Here is a 24,766-nt window from a genome sequence, read left to right as displayed (position 1 = left end):
TTGATTGTGAGACAAACTGCTTTTACTACTTGATTGTGAGACAAACTGCTTTTACTACTTGATTGTGAGACAAACTGCTTTTACTACTTGATTGTGAGACAAACTGCTTTTACTACTTGATTGTGAGACAAACTGCTTTTACTACTTGATTGTGAGACAAACTGCTTTTACTACTTGATTGTGAGACAAACTGCTTTTACTACTTGATTGTGAGACAAACTGCTTTTACTACTTGATTGTGAGACAAACTGCTTTTACTACTTGATTGTGAGACAAACTGCTTTTACTACTTGATTGTGAGACAAACTGCTTTTACTAATTGATTGTGAGACAAACTGCTTTTACTACTTGATTGTGAGACAAACTGCTTTTACTACTTGATTGTGAGACAAACTGCTTTTACTACTTGATTGTGAGACAAACTGCTTTTACTACTTGATTGTGAGACAAACTGCTTTTACTACTTGATTGTGAGACAAACTGCTTTTACTACTTGATTGTGAGACAAACTGCTTTTACTACTTGATTGTGAGACAAACTGCTTTTACTACTTGATTGTGAGACAAACTGCTTTTACTACTTGATTGTGAGACAAACTGCTTTTACTACTTGATTGTGAGACAAACTGTTTTAACTACTTGATTGTGAGACAAACTGTTTTAACTACTTGATTGTGAGACAAACTGCTTTTACTACTTGATTGTGAGACAAACTGCTTTTACTACTTGATTGTGAGACAAACTGCTTTTACTACTTGATTGTGAGACAAACTGCTTTTACTACTTGATTGTGAGACAAACTGCTTTTACTACTTGATTGTGAGACAAACTGCTTTTACTACTTGATTGTGAGACAAACTGCTTTTACTACTTGATTGTGAGACAAACTGCTTTTACTACTTGATTGTGAGACAAACTGCTTTTACTACTTGATTGTGAGACAAACTGCTTTTACTACTTGATTGTGAGACAAACTGCTTTTACTACTTGATTGTGAGACAAACTGCTTTTACTACTTGATTGTGAGACAAACTGCTTTTACTACTTGATTGTGAGACAAACTGCTTTTACTACTTGATTGTGAGACAAACTGCTTTTACTACTTGATTGTGAGACAAACTGCTTTTACTACTTGATTGTGAGACAAACTGCTTTTACTACTTGATTGTGAGACAAACTGCTTTTACTACTTGATTGTGAGACAAACTGCTTTTACTACTTGATTGTGAGACAAACTGCTTTTACTACTTGATTGTGAGACAAACTGCTTTTACTACTTGATTGTGAGACAAACTGCTTTTACTACTTGATTGTGAGACAAACTGCTTTTACTACTTGATTGTGAGACAAACTGCTTTTACTACTTGATTGTGAGACAAACTGCTTTTACTACTTGATTGTGAGACAAACTGCTTTTACTACTTGATTGTGAGACAAACTGCTTTTACTACTTGATTGTGAGACAAACTGCTTTTACTACTTGATTGTGAGACAAACTGCTTTTACTACTTGATTGTGAGACAAACTGCTTTTACTACTTGATTGTGAGACAAACTGCTTTTACTACTTGATTGTGAGACAAACTGCTTTTACTACTTGATTGTGAGACAAACTGCTTTTACTACTTGATTGTGAGACAAACTGCTTTTACTAATTGATTGTGAGACAAACTGCTTTTACTACTTGATTGTGAGACAAACTGCTTTTACTACTTGATTGTGAGACAAACTGCTTTTACTACTTGATTGTGAGACAAACTGCTTTTACTACTTGATTGTGAGACAAACTGCTTTTACTACTTGATTGTGAGACAAACTGCTTTTACTACTTGATTGTGAGACAAACTGCTTTTACTACTTGATTGTGAGACAAACTGCTTTTACTACTTGATTGTGAGACAAACTGCTTTTACTACTTGATTGTGAGACAAACTGCTTTTACTACTTGATTGTGAGACAAACTGTTTTAACTACTTGATTGTGAGACAAACTGTTTTAACTACTTGATTGTGAGACAAACTGCTTTTACTACTTGATTGTGAGACAAACTGCTTTTACTACTTGATTGTGAGACAAACTGCTTTTACTACTTGATTGTGAGACAAACTGCTTTTACTACTTGATTGTGAGACAAACTGCTTTTACTACTTGATTGTGAGACAAACTGCTTTTACTACTTGATTGTGAGACAAACTGCTTTTACTACTTGATTGTGAGACAAACTGCTTTTACTACTTGATTGTGAGACAAACTGCTTTTACTACTTGATTGTGAGACAAACTGCTTTTACTACTTGATTGTGAGACAAACTGCTTTTACTACTTGATTGTGAGACAAACTGCTTTTACTACTTGATTGTGAGACAAACTGCTTTTACTACTTGATTGTGAGACAAACTGCTTTTACTACTTGATTGTGAGACAAACTGCTTTTACTACTTGATTGTGAGACAAACTGCTTTTACTACTTGATTGTGAGACAAACTGCTTTTACTACTTGATTGTGAGACAAACTGCTTTTACTACTTGATTGTGAGACAAACTGCTTTTACTACTTGATTGTGAGACAAACTGCTTTTACTACTTGATTGTGAGACAAACTGCTTTTACTACTTGATTGTGAGACAAACTGCTTTTACTACTTGATTGTGAGACAAACTGCTTTTACTACTTGATTGTGAGACAAACTGCTTTTACTACTTGATTGTGAGACAAACTGCTTTTACTACTTGATTGTGAGACAAACTGCTTTTACTACTTGATTGTGAGACAAACTGCTTTTACTACTTGATTGTGAGACAAACTGCTTTTACTACTTGATTGTGAGACAAACTGCTTTTACTACTTGATTGTGAGACAAACTGCTTTTACTACTTGATTGTGAGACAAACTGCTTTTACTACTTGATTGTGAGACAAACTGCTTTTACTACTTGATTGTGAGACAAACTGCTTTTACTACTTGATTGTGAGACAAACTGCTTTTACTACTTGATTGTGAGACAAACTGCTTTTACTACTTGATTGTGAGACAAACTGCTTTTACTACTTGATTGTGAGACAAACTGCTTTTACTACTTGATTGTGAGACAAACTGCTTTTACTACTTGATTGTGAGACAAACTGCTTTTACTACTTGATTGTGAGACAAACTGCTTTTACTACTTGATTGTGAGACAAACTGCTTTTACTACTTGATTGTGAGACAAACTGCTTTTACTACTTAATTGTGAGACAAACTGCTGTTACTAATTGATTGGAAAGCGATATTGCATGGATAAATCACTTAAAGTTTGGATAAAAATTAATTTTACTATTTAAAATTGTGCTAGAAGAGTTGAAAAAAATTCTGTACAAATATTTGCATTGAAAATAAAAAAAATTGTTTGCCTTCTAGCAACACGGAAGTCAACTTGTGGATCTTCATCTAAAAGATGACACATCAACATGTTTTAGTAGTGGGTCATCATGAATACAATGCATGCACACATACACACACACACAGAATTTAGATATGTAGATGTTATAAGATTTCAGATAGTTCAATATTTTCGAAAAGTCATTCTTTCACTATCAATACTCTGAGATTTTGTTGAGTCACTGTATTTCATATTTTTTTAAGATAAAGCAAGCGTTGCCAGCTCCTATGGCATAGGAGCATGCATTTTACACAAAATGGATGATGGAAAAGTGAAACCCATAGCACATTCATCCCGATCACTTTTGCCAGCCAAAAAGAACTACTCACAAATTGAAAAAGAGGTGCTTAGTATTATAGAAAATTTCATTGTTTCCTGCACAGTAGGCAATTTCCGTTACAAACACATTATTAACGATTTTCGGATCGAAAAAGGGACTACCACAACATATGGCGAATAGACTCGAAAGATGGGGTACCATACTTCTGAATTACAATTTTCAAATGGAGTATGTACCATCTAAAAAATTTGGTCATGCAAACGGGTTATCGAGGTTAATACCTAAGCAGACAGAACCATTGGAAGATATGGTAATAGCAGCCATTCCAGCGGAAGTTGAAGTAAAAAATATGTTATGTAACACAATAAGAGAACTTCCAGTAATGCTTGATGAGATTAAGAGTAAGGCAGAGGTGGACGAATTTATTATATGCACGAAAGAAAGGATCAACAATAACGAACTGGATGAAAAAATTTATTCAATTTGTGATAACATCCTGTTATATAGCGACAGGGTCGTAATTCCTGCGACATTACAGAAAAGAATGCTCAAGGAATTCCATGTAGGACATCCAGGTATATCAAGAATGAAAAGCCTATGCGCTCTTTCATTATTGGCCAAACGTCAGTAAGGATATAGAAAGAAAAATCAGGGAGTGTAGAGGATGCACATTAGCTATGAAAGCTCCTCTGACTCAATTTGGATTGTGAGCAAAACCAAACTGACCTTGGTCTAGGATTCATTTAGATTTTGCAGAACCGCTAGATGGGTTCTACGATCTCATTGTTGTAGACAGCCTATCTAAATGGCCGGAAGTATTAAAATGTAAGAATCTCACATCTGAGGTAACTATCAACTTCCTGTATGAACTATTCGCTAGGTTTAGAGTAGTAGACTGCATTGTTACAGACAATGGAATGCAATTTACTGAATTTAAACATTTTTGCGAGCATCATGTAATCAAGTATATAACCATTCCGCCATACCACCCAAGAAGTAATGGACAAACAGAGAAATTCATTGACACATTCAAGAGAGCTCTAAAAAAAAGCTAGTGGGACACCAACAGTTTTTACAAGTCTACAGTCACTTCGAATGCAAGCGTTGAAATGTCGAAGACACCTGCTGAGGTTATGTTCAGATGCAAGGTTAAATCGATTTTTCACAAGTTGTTATCAAACCAGGATAGGCCAAATCTCAAAAAACCGATAACAAAAAAACGGTATAAAGCTGGCGAAAGAGTCTTCTACAAGATTCACAAAAATAATAAGACTTTCTGGGAGTCTGGCCTTGTTGAGAAACAAATAGGCAACATGGTCTACATGATTAAGGAACCAGACTTCATGCACAAACGTCACACTAACCAAATTCGGAAAAGATATTCAAACAGTGAGGTGACCATATCGCCTGAGGAGGACATCATGGACACAGTGTTTGATACTTTTCAGGTGCCCATACCAGAGACAGCTCCGGAGAACAGAAGATCAAACAGAAAACGGAAATCAACAGAATTGATTAGGGTGAACCCAAAACAAAAACGTTATTAAGTCCAGATGGGATATTTTCAAAGGGGGGGGGGATATACCGGCCTTCTTTGAACAGAGGAATTTACACCAATTAGCACTATAAATAGCGCTAGTAATTCCAACACCGGTGAGAGAGATGCGACTGCACTTTAACTGCTAGCCAAGTATCCAGCAGATATACATGCTTTCCTATCTTTGTACATCATTAGTGTTAATACACTTGTTCCTTAACCGAACCTTGATTTGATTGTTCTTATTTTCACTATTCAATGACACAACAAATACAATCCAGATATAAAATGTCAAAAAGACTGAACTTTCTGAGAACTTCGTATGCAATAATACAATCCAGATATAATCCAATCTTTTCCCTTGTTTCCTTTCCAGCAAATATTCCTGTTGGCTTTTCTTTCAGTAAATAATCCTTCATGGTTGAGTGGCAGTTAAAATTCTCTGTTATAGGTTTAATTTTCCCAGACTCCAATTGTCACCTGGCACAAACTTCAAGTTGGCCTTTACAATACATGTTGATATATCACTCTTTCTTTCTGGTGATTCCGTATTTCTTCACCATATATACATACATCTTGTTACTGGTAGATACAATCAAAATTCAAACATTGGTTTTAAGTCCTTTTGTGGTTCTATACGATACAGCAAAACCTACAATCATCTTCTCCCTCTTCCTAAATCACCTCCAGAAAGGAGGACTGACCTCTGGCTTTCTGTCATTATAACTGTCAGGATTTTACGCCAAACAATATAATGAAAGAGTTAAGTTCGCTTATGACAGCAGATCGTGACAATTTCTTGCTGTATTCTACCCTCCCCTCTGGGAAGATAATCTTATAACAACAGAACAGATACTACACTATCTTCTCCCAAAACAAGATGGTAATACCTGGGAGGATAGCATTATGATGAAGGAACATATACTATGTAACCTCTCCTTCCCCACAAAAAAAATTAACAAGAAGAGGTAATACCTGGTAAGATATTGATGAACAATATACTATTCTTTCCCTCAAATGAGACGGTAGATGATCTCATGATAACTGAACAGATACTACACTATACTCCTGAATTGAGCATTGAAAGGTAATACAATAGTATAATAATCTGAAATAGTATAGTAAAATGAATTGAGCATTAAGATAAATGCAACTACCTTATTCTCAGATTATTTTAGGTTATTGTACAATAATAATATAATAATACTAGTAAACATGCACTAGGCAGTTGCATGTTTAGTGAGATGCATAGTTGCAATGTATGTGAATAACAAACTTTGCTGAAAGTAAAAAGAAAAGAGAAATCATCCAAAGAATTCAATTTGTCTACTTCAAAAAAGTTCTAGTGATACAAAATCCCTTGTGATTACAATTCATTTGAGAGTTGCCAAAAATAATGATCATCCACATACAGGGTTTCTAGTCGGGTTTTTACGTTCAGAGATAAGCAACTGATCATCTAAGGAGGACTTTTTGGTGCAGACCCAGGGATATCTATATTTATTCTGGCAAAGGGGTAATTAGTTGACTCTTAGCTAAGTGATTATGTTTAGTTGGAGTTGTGTTTTGATTCAGTCAGACTAAAAGTTTTGGTTGGCAAGTCTGTTATTCAGCAAAAGAAAATGAATATCATTGTTACCTCCACAAAAAAAAACAAAAAAAACAACTTAGTTATTTGTTTTTAACTGAAGTAGTGATTCTGTTTGGAGAGAGAATCTTTCTCTTGCAGCACTAACTGAGACCGCACATTGACATTGCAATTTTTTTGGATCAGTACAATGAACAATCACAGCCTGTGCAATACACACACACACACACACACATCGGAAATAGTATTGTCTTCATTTCATACAGATATTAAATTTCCATTATTAATCGTTAATATCTTGGAACACCAACAATAAATATAGCAAACAATAATAAAAAACAAGAATATGTTTAAGGCTCCTCAAATTCATACTAGAATTGTCCACAGCCACATGTAGCATAAAGAGAAAGGTGTTAATAATCAGTTCTAAATAACAGTTCAGAAGATTGAAGGTTATGTCTTTACTAAAGGCAATAATAACTAAGAATTACATAAAAATGAATACTTCTACCCAGTATAGCTTATGAAATAAGAACAATCCACCCCAGTGAATTAAATAAAGGGTCAGTTTGAAATTCGGTTTTGGTTCCAAAGTTTAACTATTAGATTTTGAAGCTCAAAAACATGCATCTAAAGAAGGTTGGAGATTACATCAGCTGAAACCAAGATGAGAATAATAGCCCAAATACCTTAAATAATATAAATTATTGATCTTTATCTTAAAAAAATATGAAATACAGTGACTCAACAAAATCTCAATCACATACATTCCAACCTTCCAGAGATTGAAACCCAATTACAGGAGACGACACCGGACATATTTTTTCTAAGCGAAACTGGAATAGGGCCGACGACTTCCCTAGATGAGTTCATAATTAACGGATACTCTAACTTAAAATCCGAATCTGACCCCCAAGATCGCCATGTGCCTACATTATATGTGAATATGTGCCTACATTAAAGATGGCTTCCCATGTGGCCGGGATATCTCTAGAGAAGATCCTAATTTACCTTATATGTGCTTCCGGGTTGCACATGCTTACACCACTGCATTTATATTTGCCCTCTATCAGCCCCATAATAGCGGAATTACTATCTTTAAGAGCATATCTGAGAAAATAGACCACATCCTGTCTGCACACCCCTCGGCTAACATCCACATCTGTGGTGACTTCAACGTCCATAACGTCGAATGGCTGACCCACTCAAATAAGATGGACAATGAGGGGAGGTTCTGTCATGATTTTGCCATTGCTTATGACCTCACTTAGATTGTTCGCGAGCCCACCCGTATGCCCAATACTACAGGTCAATATGCAAGCCTCCTAGACCTTTTTCTCTCAACTTCCCCAGAGCTTTGTTCTGTTCTTTCTCTAGGATCCTCCAACCACTCCATCGTATCAGTTAAGATAAAAATGAAATATAAGTCCCCAGACGTACCCCTCCACCATACTGTATACTGATACTCCATGACTGACTGGGATATCTTCCATACATTTATATCTGATCTACCTCTGCATTCCATGTTTAAAAAGGATGTGTCCTCTATCATATCAGACCTGACCGAATGGTTAATTGTAGGCATAGACCGATTCATACCATCTAAAAAATTCCAACAAAAATATACCAGCCAGCCATGGTTCTCCCGAGAATGTGCTGCTGCCATCGCGCACAGAAATCACTTTTTCCATAGCTACCAACGTAATAGATGCACTGAGACTAAAGCTACTTTCAGGAACACCACCAACCACTGTAAAAGAGTAATAAAAAATGCAAGAGAGCTATATGCCCAGTCTGTTAAATCCAAAGTAGCTGATCAGCAGCTTGGTTCCCACCAGTTTTGACAAATAGCAAATAGGATCCTGAACAGAAGTGTGCGTTCTATCCCAACCATTATCAACGGACTAGAGGTTATCTCCTCAGCTTCAGACAAGACCAAACTATTTGCCAAGAACTTTGCAGCTAATTCTACCCTATGCGACGAAGGCCATCAACTCCCCATATTTCTTCCTATAACACAAAACATGCTAGGTAACAAACAAATATCTGTGCATGAGGTTGCCAAGCTAATCAAGAACCTTGATTCCAGTAAAGCCCTGATGGCATCCCGATTATAGTGTTAAAAAAGCTTCAACCAGAACTTGCTCCCATACTTACGAAACTGTTTAAACGTTGCCTTAAGGAGAAGTGATTTCCAACACCCTGGAAAACTTCATCAGTATGCCCTGTATTTAAGAATTCAGGTGATAAGTCATCTCCCTCAGTACAGACCAATAAGTCTCCTGTGTGTAATGATTAAGTTGCTGGAATCCATATTAAATAGAGAAATAGTCAACCATCTCGGCAGAAATAACCTTCTTAATGACACGCAATATGGTTTCCGTTCTGCAAGATCTACCGCAGATGTGCTAACGGTTATATCTCATAAGATTAGTGAATCTCTTGACAAAGGCTTCCTTTCCAGGGGAATTGCTTTTGACATATCAAAGGCCCTCGACAAGGTATGGCATAAAGGCCTACTTCACAAGATCTCCAGCTACGGTATAACGGGAAATATTCTCTCTATCATTAAATCATTTCTCTCTGATAGGCTCATAAGAGTAGTGGTTGATGGACAAAAATCAGAAGCCTGCAGTATTAATGCTGGAGTCCCTCAAGGGTCCATCCTGGGCCCAACTCTCTTCCTGATCTACATCAATGATCTCCCTAAACACATGCTTAAATCATTCGGTGACATTTATGCTGATGACACGACCATCTACAGCAACACATCAAAGACTGTAAATGACGAAGTTCTCTCTGATTCTCTCTCCGCTGATTTCGAACGAGTGGTTCAGCGGGGGAAGACGTGGCTGGTTACCTTTAATGCATCTAAAACCAAGCTCCTATCTTTACATCATCAACGCTCTGATCCCCATCTGGCATCAATTGAAATGGATGGCTCTCGTCTAGGAGAAGCTCCATGTTTTGACAAGCTTCTGGGCTGGACCTTCACTCCTGTTCTGAAATGGAACACGTACATCAAGTCTGTTGCCAAGGTCGCTGGAAAGATGGTAGGATCCTTCTACCGCTCCAAAAGATATCTCACTACTGATGCAATTCTCTATCTATATAAAAGCCAAGTACATGCAAGGATGAAATACTGCTGTCATATCTGGGCAGGAGCTGCTAAAAACAGCCTATCCTGCCTTGACAGAGTACAAAATAGACTTCGTGGCTTAGTGGGGGATGCCCTTTTCTCGTCCCTGCAACCTCTCTCCCACAGAAGAGACGTTGCAAGCCTATCTTTGTTTTATCGTTATTTCCATGGCAGGTGCTCATCTGAACTCCAATCTCTGGTCCCTCCTCGCTAATCTTTTACAAAAAACACCCGTCTAGCTGAATCCACTGTCAAAAACTTTCCCCACTCTTTATCTATGCCTAAATCAAAACGTTGATTCCATGAACAAAGCTTCTTTCTTAGAACTGCACGCCTGTGGAACTCTGTTCCGTCTGCCTGCTTCCCTCCTGACTACAACTTGGATGTCTTCAAGTCCAACGTAAACAAATTCCTGATGAACCGCCCCCTTAAGTAGACACTTTAAATATCCACACTAACATACTGTACTTACAATAACCCTTATCCCTGAGTGGCTTCCAGGCCTTGATAAGTGGTGACCACCTTGTAAAAAAAAAAAAAAAATTTGTAAGTATGCATCATTAAGGTCGATTTTAGAAAAATATTTCCCTCCACTCAGTTTCGCAAATATCTCTTCAAGGCTCGGAAGAGGATAATGGTGATCTTGTAATGCCCTGTTTAAGCCTGTCGCGAAGTTGGTGCAAACTCGAATCTCCTTACTCTTCTTTTTGATGTAAACCGTTGGTGCAGCCTACTCACTCTGATCAATTTTTCCGATGACACACGAGTCTTTCTAATTCACCGTTTATCTGTTCTATAGCGGCGTATGGAACATTTCTTTTCTTTCTGAACACTGGCTGTTCATTTACTTTTACATCAAATTTTGCTACTGCTTTTGTACACCTTCCCAAACCAGCTGAAAGTACGTCTGGGAAATTCTCTTTTAACTCTCTCTTAAGTTTTTCTGCCTCCACATTTGAATCCTCAACCTTTTGGCAAAATGAGCTTAAAAGCAGATCCCATAGTCTAAACTTTTCAAACAGATCAGTTCCAAAGAAGTTGTTTGATTTTCACATGACAAAAATTCTTGCTTTTTTGGCCCTGTTCTAGAAAAAAATAATTCTCCTCCGAAGGTAATATTTTCGCCACCGTCGCTTCTCGCCGTTTTATGTGATAGTGGGTCTCCCAAGCCTCTTCTATGTCTATTAATATCAAGCTGTAGCCTTACTTTATTTTTAAACATTTGACCTGTACATATTTCCGGATATTTTGTTCCTCAGGTTCAATTTTCGTAAGTTTAATGGATGTCTTTCTACCAGATTTTTTTCTACAATGCGATGCTTTATGCCCTTTCTGGTGGCAGTTGTCACATTGTTTGAATTTGTAGGGACGCTCATTGTACCAATGTTTCTTTCCACACCTCCAACATGGTCCAGGTGGATCTTTTCCTTGTTTCTTTCTCTGGTTATTTTTTGAAGTCAAATTTTTCTTTTGATGGATCTTTTTAATATGCGACACTCTGCTTTCCTCTATGTCATGACTGTCTTGTTTCAACGCAATAAACCGTTCACAGTCTTCCGCTAAGTTTTGTAGTTTTAAATTTGGTCCGTTTTCGAGGTTATTTAAAACACGATGCCTGATTTCAGCATTTTTATTTAAAACCAACCCTAGCACAAATATTAAACATTTAAAATTATCTGCTGATAATTCCTCCAGTTATCGTCGCAATGCTTGTTCACTATACTTGCATAAGTAGTGTAGTCGTCTTCCTCTCTTCTAGTAACATTCATACATTTATATCTATGGAAAAGAGACGTTTTTGCAGAAAACAGTTCTGTAAGTAGTGTAACTTTGTTGGAAGCTCAACTCACTGGTCTTTTTTGAGAGAATAAAATTCACGAACTTTGTATGCTCGGCTGTTCCCAATTTCCTTAGCAAAAGCCTAACTTCTTCTGCGTCTGACCAGGTACTACAATCCGATATAAAAATATCCTCATATCATCTATAGTACTGGACGAAAGTGACATCATCTCCTGGATTATAATTGAAATTTTCAATAGCGGCCCACATAGCTGTTTGAGAAAATGTGTTATGATTATCGTCTGCTTTAGTTAACTGTGTTGCCTCTAGAATTTTTCTTTGTTCCTCCTGTGTTTTCATCAATATTTTCTCAAAGCGTTTCTGTTGTTGAAGAATTTTTTTCTTCAAATGCCTGTTTAAATCTCTCTTCTCTTTCTACTTGTTGTTGAATTTGCTGCTTTTGCAATGCAAAATTTTGCTCTGCCTGGAATTGGAACAATTCCAATGGTGAATCTTTCAATTTTGCATCCATCATACGAATTCAGTTTACAATTTACGCTTGTATTAAATAAATATTCCTTAGTAAAAAAAAATCAACCAAGTTTCCTTTCTCAATTCTTTTGTTTGAAGAACGACAATTTAGCAGTCCTTTTGTAACTTAATTTGTTGAACGCTATATTTCTAGTCTTACTAGAAACAATCTAGCAAAATAACATTTAACATTTTTTTTATTTGCACACGTTTTTACGTAGCAAAAATAAATTGTGTACTGAGGACTTTGCCCAAACTCAAAATTTTCTCTGCTTGTAACAATTGTGACAATCTATGTTCATGGCTAATGGTATTTTATACTTTTGGTCCATACAATGACTTAAGTTAGTCTAAGCAACAGTTATATCATTAGCTAAGATATGCCGGGTAGGAACTAGTAAACATGAAATATGATGCACAATAAAATAAATGTAAACAAAGATGTATAAAACTGTGTATATAAAATATATAAAAGATGTATAAAACTGTATATAAAATATATAAAAGATGTATAAAACTGTATATAAAATATATAAAAGATGTATAAAACTAGAGAAAGTTTTATTTCAGGAAAATGAGGGATGAATAGGAAATAGACATGTTATTGTTTGCAAGATGTGATGCTGTGTATGCATAACATGAAATGAGGAACAGTCATTTGGCCAATATGTATACGTAACAGGGAGATAACAGAAGTATTTTTACTTGGGTATAATTGTAATTCAACATTGATAAATCACTAGTACAAAATTATCGTATGTGGTAGTAGACAAAATTCAATTACAAGCATGCAAGTTCAAATTTTCATGGCAGAGAGATCCCATATCAAGGTCTTTTTCTTTAACTTTTCATTAAAATCCTGTCATGTCGTACATAGTTTGGCCTGAAAACCAGGATAATCTATCAGATAGCCATGCATATATTTTCTACTTTTAGGGCATAACTTTTTTTATTTAATAGAGAGAATGGAAATCTATATTCCAATATCTACTGCTTCTCATCTTAAGAGACAGGAAAGAGAGGAGTGAAAAAGAGAAATATACCATAGTCTCTGTCCCTATGCATATTCGTATAATATATTTTTGTAGAATTCAGTTGTTCCTGAATACTGCCCTAAATATCCTATGGATTTTTTCAGACAAGCTCTTCACATATGACATTGGTAACTTTTGTGTTGATTGTAGATTTATTCCAAATATAAATAAATCTATCATGTTTAGCCTTTCAACTATGGTTAAAATAGCAGTGACAGTGCTACACAATTCAGAAATGGAGGAGGGAACTAAAAAACAGGTCAAAGCAATTTGAATTCTACTGGAGAAGGTCAGATATGCACACTACAGTCAATGTGGATTCTGCAGTACATATCATTGCAAAAAAAAAAAAAATACTCATCTCTGAGAATAATGTGTGTGAGATACTGAGAGAACTGTCCTTATTTCACACAACAGAAAGAAATGAAGGCAACAAAATATAGGAATGATGAAACCTAAAAAGTAAAACACTCTGGCAAAAGCAACTAAAAATGATATCAAAGATGAGTCTGTGAATTGAGATGTCTCTGTCTATTCCATATTTGCTGAAAGGGACACAACATAAACGTATACAAAATTACAAAGCTAAAAAGGCAGAGATTGATGTACCACCCAAAGAAATATTAGTGCCTGTCTGCATTTGAGAGCTGTGGGAGTGAGATATTGCAATATGTTCACTTGTGTAATATTCCATGGAGTCAATTCTACTAGGGCTACACATAGAAAGAAAATTGCGCCTAGTGACTTTTGGCTATCAAAACAGACATCTTCACATCACCCAGTGAGGAACCAAAGAAATAGCATTATGAGAGTAGGAGCAACATATTGGAAAAAGTCATTCCAATGCTGCAAACAAGCTTAAAAAGAGTAAGAAGAGATTTTCTACCAATTTTCTGATGTGCCTGATGGAATTGGGTGGCTGCCAAGAGATCAAATGCGGGGCATCTCAGCTAAATGTCAATTTAAAATTTTCCCAGCATGGTAGTTACACACTTGTTTTCATAAGAGTTGATGAATGAAATGATATGAAATTTGCATTAATACGTTTTTCCACCTGTTCTTGTTAGACATGTACATGAAAAAACTCAAAAAATGAATCTTCCATTGTAGATTTGTTTGTTTTAACTATTTAGTTAATTTTCTACTCTCTGTAAGTCAAAAAATAAATAGAAATTAATACTCACAACAGAAAAAGTGAGAAATATAAGAAAGAAATCTTTACCTTTTCATTAAAATTACTAAAACTTTTTTTTATTGCATTTTCACCCCAGACAAGGTACAGTGTCACTTTGATGTAGGAGGTTACTATATGGGACATAATTTGCAGAGATACTATGTAGGGAGTTGACCAGCAAGTTGTCTGTTTACATTACACTTGAACATATCAGGGAAGCAGGAGCCTGGAAGGAATTCCAAAACCTAGCAGTCCTAGGGAAGAAACTATTAGAGTATAAGGCTTTCTAGTATCTAGGGATCTCTACTGTGTTGGGGTGGAATTTTGCTGCTTTCAGGCTTTTGGGGGTATTTACGTAGAGGTAGTTCATTGGAGTACTTACCATTAAAATTCTTGTTAAACAGGCAGAGGGATGCAACATTTCATCGATGGTACAGAGGTTGAAACCTAACTGACTGTGTAGGACCTATTAAGTTGGCAACTCTTTTGAACCCTAAGAGCAGATGTACCAGCCCAAATGTGGCAACAATACTCCATACATGGGCTAATGCTGACCTTGTAGAAGTACAGGACACTCTCAGGTGTAATTTATTTTCTATCATGGTAGAGAGTCAACCTTCTTCGCAGCAGCCTTGGCAATACCCTCGATGTATCTGTTCCATCTCATGTTCCCTGTGAATGTTAAGCCGAGGAGTTTGAAAGAAGCACTTTCAGGCAATATATCATTAGCAATGGCTATTTGCGTTTGAGAAGGTTTCTTGTAATTATTAAAGGAAACAAGCTTAGTCTTGGCAGCATTGAATGTGACCATCCATTTTTGTCCCCATTTCACTACAGACTGGAGGTCTTCCTCTGGGGTTTCTGCCATTGCATTGAATATGCGTTCATTCGTTTTTCCCCTTGTGTCTGTTATAGAGCATGGTGTCATCAGCAAATATACCCATCTCAGAAATTATTTATCAACGAGGTCATTTATGAATATCAGGAATAAAAGATTCAAGGATCGACCCCTAAGGCACATCCACATTTATATTATACTGTTTTGATGTAAGATCAACGAGGACAACCTGGATTCTTCTCTTATTTAAGGATTTAATTATGTTAAGTATTCGTCCATTAATACCATATGATCTAATTTTCCTGACAAGACCATCATGCCATACTCTCTCAATAACCTTAGATATATCTAGGGTTACTGCCTTAGCTTCCCCTGCCTTATCCAGTGCATGATATATACATTCAGAGATTGCAGTTAGGATATCTGTAGTAGAATGGGCAATGGGCAAAAGTTTAGCAGTTGTGAGATGGTGGGCTAAAGCTTTATTAATTATGGACTCAAATATTTTGGAAAAAAGAGTGGGGAGGCTAATGGGATGATAATGGGTCAGTTCTTTCGCCAGAATTCTTGTAAACTGGTTCTACAGAAGCGGTTTTTTAGCAGCCTCAATGGAAAATTTTTTAAATAGTACAGCCAGGATGAGATCAGGTCCATATGCTTTTGAGGTGTCTATGTTTTTTATGATATCATGTACTTGAGAAAGAGTGATTTTCAGATCATCTACAGTGGTTTCAGTCCACGGAGGAAAATCTTAGAGGAAGTGGTTTGCTGGGTCCAAAGTAGAGTTTGAAGCAAACCAACGGGCAAGCAGGTTTACTTTGTCGGTTGCCCTGCAAACACTTTCAGGATTGTGGAATTTACTACACTGTTATAGATTTTCCAGAAATCACAAGTTCCTAATTTCTGCACTTTAATGCGTTTTCTATTTCTTTCTAACAGTTTTAGCTTCTATTGTAATCCTACAGGGTCGACTCAGATGAACAGGCTTCAAAGAAGAATACAACTGATGCTAATCCCTGTGGTATCACCTTTGTTTCCGTCTAGTGGTCGAATTTGTCCCTGTCGCCGTGGTCCGCTTACTTGTTTCCAACCTTGATCCGGCTTCCAAACTGTCAACAGGGCCAGTCTGAAAAATAGACTGCACTCAACAACAGCATTTTCAAAACAAAGAAAAGAAGTCGAAGATTAACTGGCTTTTCTTAACATAAAATAATTATTGTTTTCAACTTTACAAATAGCATGTACACAGCTGTCACTTATACCGATCTGGTGCTGGCGTTTTTTTTAACAAAGTTGTTCGTTTTCTACCGTCAGTTACACTAGGGAGAAAAAGTTCACAGAGGCGTGCGTTATCGTGAGGAGGTAGGTCGCCGAAGACATGTGGTAGAGTGTCTAGATGTCTTTGCTTAATGTAATATTAGCATCGGTTGGTTGTAACCCCGCCCCTCTCAATACGTCCTCAAATGGCTGTCCACCAATCAGCAGCTGTTCTTTTGTTTCGGGGGGTCCAGTAATGTCAAGTTCCCCAAGGGTGGAAAGGGAGGTCCCAAGCATTTCCCACTGAACTCTGAATGCCCTGACGCAGAAGAAAAAATAAATAAATAAAAAAACGACCTTTAAAATTATCGAAGAGAAAAGGGTTTTTGTTTTTAACGAGCCTCCTTCTCCTCTCTTGTCAGCGGCCCCAAAACTAAATTACCACGTCAGCCTAGGCAATAAATGTCCATGCACCAAGAATGGTGATTTTATAGTTTACTAACACCTGTCAATTTCTTTACAATTCAATTTCATGAGATCCAGCCTATCTCGCATTTTCTCTCCCATTTTTCATTGACCAGTCGTCGTAGGGGTTCTCTTCCCATTGGGTTGTCACAGTCAATTACCACTTAACGGACTACTTGACCTATTTCCGTGGTGGCCTTCGAACAACAGATAAACACAAGAGCCAAATCTTTACTGTTTGGGAATTATTTTTTATGACTTTTATTTCAGGCGTAGATACCCTTTGACTATCCATTCTGGTTAGGGGGGGGGATCATTTTGATTAGCTGTTAACCCTAACCCTAACCAGATTCCTTTTCTTCCATCATCATCATCACCACTATCATCAGTGTTAGTTCAATAATGCGAAATCTCATGAACTCGTGTTAGGGGACCACCCAGGAGACAGGCTATCTTAACAATCCACTAGCAAGGTCCTCCCAGCATCATCATGGCCCCATCGGGTCACACTATAATCTTTTGTCTATTTGTACGGTATGCATGCTGCCTTTGGAAAATGGCTGCTGTGCAAGTAGAATTAAATCATTGGAGAGAGTTGAGTTTGCTATAGAACTTCCGTGTTGGATTATGTGCTTCAATTGCTGTTTTGAACCTTCAGTTGTCTCATTTGAACACTGTTCCACAGGAGAAAAGATACTACTCTATGGAGCATCTCTCTGCCATTGATGACATTCCAGTCAGCCTTAATTTTGAAGCTTGTACTGAGCTTCAAGAAGTGAAGTAGTATCAGAAATTAAGAGCAGGAAAACAGAGCTTAGGTGAATAAGCAATAACTTTATAATACTTTTTAGGCAAGTAAGGAATATAAAGTAAGAGACACTAGCCTTTCATGATTGTTTCGACTACGCATTGCATTCATTCAGCATTATGGGCAGCTAGTTTTTTTTTTTTTTTTTACAAGGCCTAGAGGTCACTCAAGGATAAGGGTTAATGAGTGTACAGTGGTCATGAGGAATATGTCATAGTCATCGTTAGTAGCGCAAATTTGGTAAATTGGATTATTTAAGGAGATGGCTCAAGAATTTGTTTACATTGGTCTTGAATACAAGTCAGTTGGAAAGCAGAAAAACGTAATAGAGTTCCATAAGCATACAGTTTTAAGAAAGAAGCTTTGTTCATGGAATCTACATTTAGGTTTGGACACAGATAAAGAGTGGGGGAAATTATTGATATTGATTTCAGCTAGACTAATGTTTTTCATGAAAGTCAGGTCAGGAAGAACCATAGATTGGAGTTCAGATGAAAATAGCAATAAGGCAGAGACAGGCTCACAACGTCTCTTCTGTAGGAAAGTACTTCATCCTTGGACGTACTTGGTTCTTATGCAGGTAGAGAATTGCATCAGCAGTGAGATATCTATTGGAGTCGTAGAAGAATCCCACCATTTTCCCAGCAGCCCTGGCAACAGATTTGATGTACGTGTTCCATTTCAGATCAGGAGTAAAGGTCACACCTAGAAGCTTGTCAAAACATGGAGCCTTCCCAAGATGAGAGCCATTCATTTTGATTGATGCCAGACGCGAATCAGAGCATTGATGATGGAAAGATAGAAGCTTGGTCTTAGATGCATTAAAATTAACCAGCCACCTTTTTCCCCATTGCACCACATGATCAAAATCAGAGAAGAGAGAATCAGAGAGAACTTGGTTGTTTAATGTCTACAAATGATTTTAGGATGTGATTTGCCAGATCATTAATGTAGATCAGAAAGAGAGTTGGGCCCAGGATGGATCCCTGAGGGACTCCAGCATCAATACTGTGAGCTTCTGATTTTTGCCCATCAATCACTACTCTTATGAATCTATCAGAGAGAAATGATTTAATAACTGAAAAGACATTACCAACTATACTGTAGCTGGAGATTCTGTGGAGTAGACCTTTATGCCTTTTATATGTCAAGAGTAATTGCTCTAGAAAGGAAGCCTCCATCAAGAGATTTGTTGATCCTATGAGATATAACTGTTAACGCATCTGGTTTCTACTTGTTTTCAACTTGTGGTTAGTACTTAACCATCTCAGGGGGTGGGGGAGTCTTTTTAGATGGATGACCTGACAAGATCTATGGATCCATCATGCTAAAAAGGGCAACCGGGTTTTTCAGTGCCCTCTGATGACTGGAAAGATAATAGGTATCATACTTAAATAAAATTCTACCCTCTTCTACATAAATTAGCATGTAATTTTTTTTTAAGATTTCCTCTCTTAATATAGATACAATTGATACTATCATTTAAGCACAGTGAAAAGACTGTTTTTAGTAATTTGCTTTAAAATAAGTGAAGAAAATATGGTTAAAATATGACTGAAATAATGTAAAAGATAACTAAAAAATACAAGAAACAAGAGAAAGTAGTATTAGATTTACATTATGCTTTCATACAAAACGGATAAATACTGTATTTAAACTGTAAAATAGTTAATAAAAATATTATTACAAATTATTTATATAATGTAACATCCTAATTATTATCTCATACAAATCTAACAAAATTCCCCCTTTACCTCTTTATTGGAAATATCTCTTTAGAAGACAAATTACTCCCTTATGTTAAACAAATTGATATCCATACACTGTTATCAATCCCAGCAATTGACCATGTAAAGATACGAGCCCTAGCTTAGGTCGGGCGAAGTCCTCTGTGCAGGATCTATGATTCTATGCCATGTCAAAATCTCTCCACGTTCTTGCAACATATTAATAAAAAAAAAGGAAATATGACACCCTGTCTTAGTTCAAATCGGTATCCTCATAAAATAACCAAATGAAGCACATGGATGGTAAAAATGACCAAACACAACAACCATATATAAAATATTTTTATTACACAATAGGGTTCAATCTCTCCTAAAGAATTCCTTGTTCTCTTAATTGTTTTATTTCTGCTTGCTTTACTTGTGAGTGGGTGGCTGGTGTAAATAGTGAGAGAGAGAGGGAGAAAGAGAGAGAAATACTCTGACGGGTATGGGAAGGTTTATATATTATTTCTGCTGCCATGGGCGTTCAGAAGAAGGTGAGGGTTGCCGGATATATGATAATTATAAAAGAGAGGCCTACCATGAGTTTTTGCCACAATCATAACCTTAAGAAGATTTTCCTCAACGAAATAAGACTAACTTGAAAACATATTTAATCAATAAAAATGAAACTTACAACCACGTAACATCATTTTCTTTTATTTAATATCAAATGATACTTCTTTTTTTTTTTTGCTTTTATATATCCTCTATCGAGGTGAATGTCAGAATCTAGTAACAGATTGCAAACAAAATGCTTTGTTTAGAAAACCTTGATTTTCGAGGGCACGGTTTGCATTTTCACTCTTAATGCGATTTCTTTGTTGTTTTATGCCTAAAAATTTGTTTAGTTTTACAGTGAATTCTTGAAACTCTGTCTCAGCAAATGGAATTCCTTTAAGGACAAAATCTCATTCATGCAGATTTGTTAAAAACTGTTTACTTATTGATTTCTTAATTGGATAATCTTACTGAAACAAAGGTTTCTTCTTTGTTTTCTTTTTTTTTTTATCTCAAGCAGATCACCTCGGATCTTTTCAAGAATTTTAATTGTTACAACGTAAAGAAAGTAAGAGATTTTCTCAACAGTTTTTTTTATTTTCTTTTTCCCTGCCTTATTCTGAAAAACACTTGCTTGACTGACTTTTTATACATTTTGCTTCTGGTACCTTCACTTGACATTCCTTTTTGTAAACATTTTTAATAACATTTCTTGGAATGTTGAACACAGTGGTTACACACACACACACACACACACACATATTGTAATTCCTTCCCAATTATCATGCAATCCTGCTCACTGCAAAATTAACAACAAAAGAATATTAACTTCAATAAAAAAAATGTAAAGGAATTTTTGAAAATTAAGATTTTTGTAAAAATGATGTATTCAAATTTTATTGAAAATCTGGTTGAAATTTAAACTTTATCAAAAATTGTTTTTTCCAATCATCTCTTTAAAATTGTTAAACTCTCATGCTATTTTATGACAACAAACTGAATTCTCTTAATTTGTAATCTCCTTTTTAAACAAATGTTCTCCATCCATGCACGTATTTACTGATCATATTTTTTAAATCAAATTGAAATTTCTATTTGAAATATTTTCAAAATTGTTAATTTTATACTAAAACCAAGAGACGTTAATATTAGAAGTTAAAGTTATGTTAACAAGTTTATATTTTAATGATCTTTTTTTATTTTTGACTATTAAAAATATCAGATTGATGAAGATTATTTTTTTGAAATTTTCAAAGCTTCACATGTTTTTCTTTTTAGCTGAAATGAAGTTATGCTTTCATAAATTCTGATGTTTTTCCTTTACAAAATGTGTGAACATTATAATTAAGAATTTGTAATGTTAATTATTGTTAAATATGTCTTATGCACATCCAAATGGATTTCATGCATTTCAGTACAAATTCTCGTTTTTTATGCATTAAAATTGAAATGATACTTCAAATATTATTTATTGTGGCCTTTAATTTATATATTCTCACAGATTATGAGATGGAGATTATGAATTTTAAGCTTCGAAATTTTTGATATGAGGATTTATAAGTGATTTATTTGGCCTATTCTGTTCATCTCCAATTTTCTTCATGTGGATTTTCTCAAACTTAGAAACCTGTATGGAATTTCAAACCGAATCGTTCATTTAATCCATGATTCCATTCTAAAAGCGATGAGTATAATAAGTGTTGGTCTTCTGATGATCAAAGGCTCAATTCTTACTATAAACAATAATAGAAAAATAGTTCTGTAGTAAAATTAAACAAGATTGTTTAAGGCACCCCAAATTAATACTATTAATACAAAGTAATACTATTAACATATGAACGTTGAAAGCGTAATGCTTAAGAGCAGTTAGTTAACAGTAATTTCCATGTGGCAGTGTTTTGGAGGTTGAATCCTTACTACAGCTGATAATAATTAAGAAGAACAAATTAACACTGTGATTAAATGATTTAGTTTGGAATAGGTGCACCATTTATCGTATGAGCCAGTATGACAAGTAACACTTGGATGCTTTGATTTTCAAATACGTCTACCTAGTGATGGTTAATAGAATGAGAACGATCTAGTCCTGTGGATTGAATAAAGGCTATAGTTCAAAATTCCATACAGATTTCTGAATTTGAAAAGATGCACGTAAAAAAGGGATCATAGAACAGTATGAAACTTTGTGAATATAACATGAGAATAGTTGTTTGAATGATCCAAATAATACGATTGTTAAAATGAAGATCACATCATACAAGTAAATTTGGGATATTTTAGTTTATATTGAATGAATTTAAAATCAGCTCTAGTTTGAAATATCATCTGTATTTGTTTTCTTGCAGTTAGCTACCAATCCGAAACAGAAAGGTCTCTACCCAGCATTTGCATTTGTGGATGGTCGTAGCTGTGATTTACAAATGGACAAGTTGGAATTAAATAAAGAACGATATTTACGCATCCGTTATGTTGACCAAGACGGCAAACAGAAATTGCCTGCAAACGAGAATGATGACTTTGTTGTATTATGATGGAGTGAAATTATAACGGTGTTCACCATTTTGTTTTTGCTGAAGTAAAGTGGCAATTGCTGTTTTACAGCAATCAGATAAATCATCATCATCACCATTATCAGTAGCAGCAGCATGAGCATTCTATTATTATGATTTAAGGATGAGACTTTGGGAATCATTGTAGAAGTTTGGTTTATTCTGATGATACTCATGCCTGTGTTTTAACACTAGCATTGCTTAAGCTGTATGAGATGCTGCAGTGTAACCAAAAAACGAGTAATAATTTCTGTAAACTTTATTTGCTTGGTTTGATACTTTAAATTAAAACTTTCTTTTGTTGTTGATAAAGTAATGTTATAGGAAAATTCAATTCTATCCTTTGTTGTTTAATGGGACCACAATGTTGTCTTTCAGTCTATCAAGTAAATACATTAAGTGCAAAAATCATTTGATATGAGCATCCATCGAAATCTGATGAAATCAAATCGAAATCAACAGACGTGTTCATCAATGAAATATCTACAATAATTTGTTGGTTCGGGTTTTTACAGCATGTTAAGCTTCATTCAGTATGTTTTTATGGGGGAAACTGTACATGATTCATTGCCAAATTAGTTTGTTTTGATAGAACTCTGAAAGGTACTACCATTAAGGGTCAGTGTATACCTGGGTGCATTCACACTCTCCAAAGCCCCCAAATAGAAACCTCTTCACTGAATACAATTTTGTGTCATACTCAAAACAGTGGGGGTGGGGGGGGAGTTTGAATAATTGATAAAACAAGTTGGGAAAAGTGGATTTTTAAGGTAGAAACGAACATCTTGGCTAAGGGTGTTTGAGGCAATTTAGTGCCCAGTACAAATACTATTTTAGCCACACATAGATCCTTACCTAGAAATAACACTCCACAAAACTCCCAAATGTGAGTTACACTACTGGATGCATTTTAAGGTCATAAACAATAAGGCTGTCTACAATAATATTGAAATTATATTGTGATTATCATAATTATGTTTGTAAGCATTCTGCTTTTATTTTTGGTTCAGAACATAAAGCACATCAGTAAGTGCTTTTATATTGATTCATTATTTTTTTTTTTTTTATCAGATATTAATAGATTTTGTTTCTAGCATGATTCATGTGTTATCAACGCATGAACATTGAACCAAACATAATCCAATTAGGGTCCTGTAATATTATTTCTTGCTTTTAAACAGATTGTATCAAACTATTTCAATTGTCATAAAATAATGGAAGAAAGCTTGTTTTGTTTTTCATCTTAAAATCAAGTATTAAATCTACAGAAAGAATACAGTTTAGATGATTTTAAAATTAAGTTAACTATATCAAATGTTTACTTTATCAGTAAAATAAAAAAAAAATTCTTTTATGAAGAAAAAGAGAATTAAAAGTTTATGCACATTTTTAAAAGTAATATCAATTATTAGCTAACAAAAACAAAAAAACAATCTTATCTCAAATTGTAACAATGAAAGGTTGACCTTTACTATATTGGATCTTGATGAATCACTAAAAAATGACAATTTGGGTTTGAGATTATTTGATAGCTTATATTAGCTAAAATGTAAACTTTAAATGTGATACACTGCATAAGTATTAAATGACTTGACTATGTGACATGAATACTCAGCATCAGTCAATGAAAATGTAATTACTTCTAATTTTTTTCATTGTCATCAAGGATGTGACACCTCTGCTTTTCTGTGGAATTCTGCTTTTCTTTTGAATTCAGAAAAAGTGCATTTATATTTTATTTTTTAAGAAAATCTGATTTCTGCCAAATTGCTAGAACTTCTAATTTTTTGTCATTTGATTGATTTTATTTCTTTTTCTGTTCCTTTTTTTTCGTCCTCTTTTTCTTTCAGTTTTGACTTAAGTGTTTTGTTTGCCTCATACTTAAAAATGCATCACGATATGAGTAGGGGGAGATAGAAGATTTTGTTTCATTAAGAAATGACCTCCCCCACCACCATCACCACATATGCACGTGGAGTTTTTCTCTTTTTAATAAACATGTTTTTTTTTTTTTTCTGGTTTATTTCTTTAAAATTTCTTTTAACCTAAAAAGTTGATTTTTATGAAATTTAATGAACTTAAAACCAAAAATGAAGTTATTACAA

At 35.2% G+C, this 24,766-nt stretch overlaps 1 protein-coding gene across 2 annotated transcripts in view; it reads left to right on the top strand.

The window, feature by feature from the left end:
• LOC145256618 (uncharacterized) overlaps positions 1 to 22,995 on the top strand; it is a 121,370-nt gene extending 98,375 nt beyond the window's left edge. Inside the window, exons 9-10 of one of the 2 annotated variants that reach the window (XM_080115588.1) lie at positions 20,633 to 20,680; positions 22,458 to 22,995. In XM_080115588.1, coding sequence (XP_079971714.1) covers positions 20,633 to 20,680; positions 22,458 to 22,643 — 234 coding nt within the window. In that variant the 3' untranslated portion in view covers positions 22,644 to 22,995. The remainder of the gene's footprint in view (positions 1 to 20,632; positions 20,681 to 22,457) is intronic. The other variant, XM_080115589.1, reaches the window with a different exon arrangement.
• The last annotated feature ends 1,771 nt before the right edge of the window (positions 22,996 to 24,766 follow it).

Source organism: Euprymna scolopes, chromosome 3 (genome assembly GCF_053919585.1).
Source record: "Euprymna scolopes isolate OS-2025 chromosome 3, ASM5391958v1, whole genome shotgun sequence".
Lineage (NCBI taxonomy): Eukaryota > Metazoa > Mollusca > Cephalopoda > Sepiida > Sepiolidae > Euprymna > Euprymna scolopes.
Note: the sequence above shows the minus strand (reverse complement) of the source record. Positions and strands in the feature narration are given on the sequence as shown.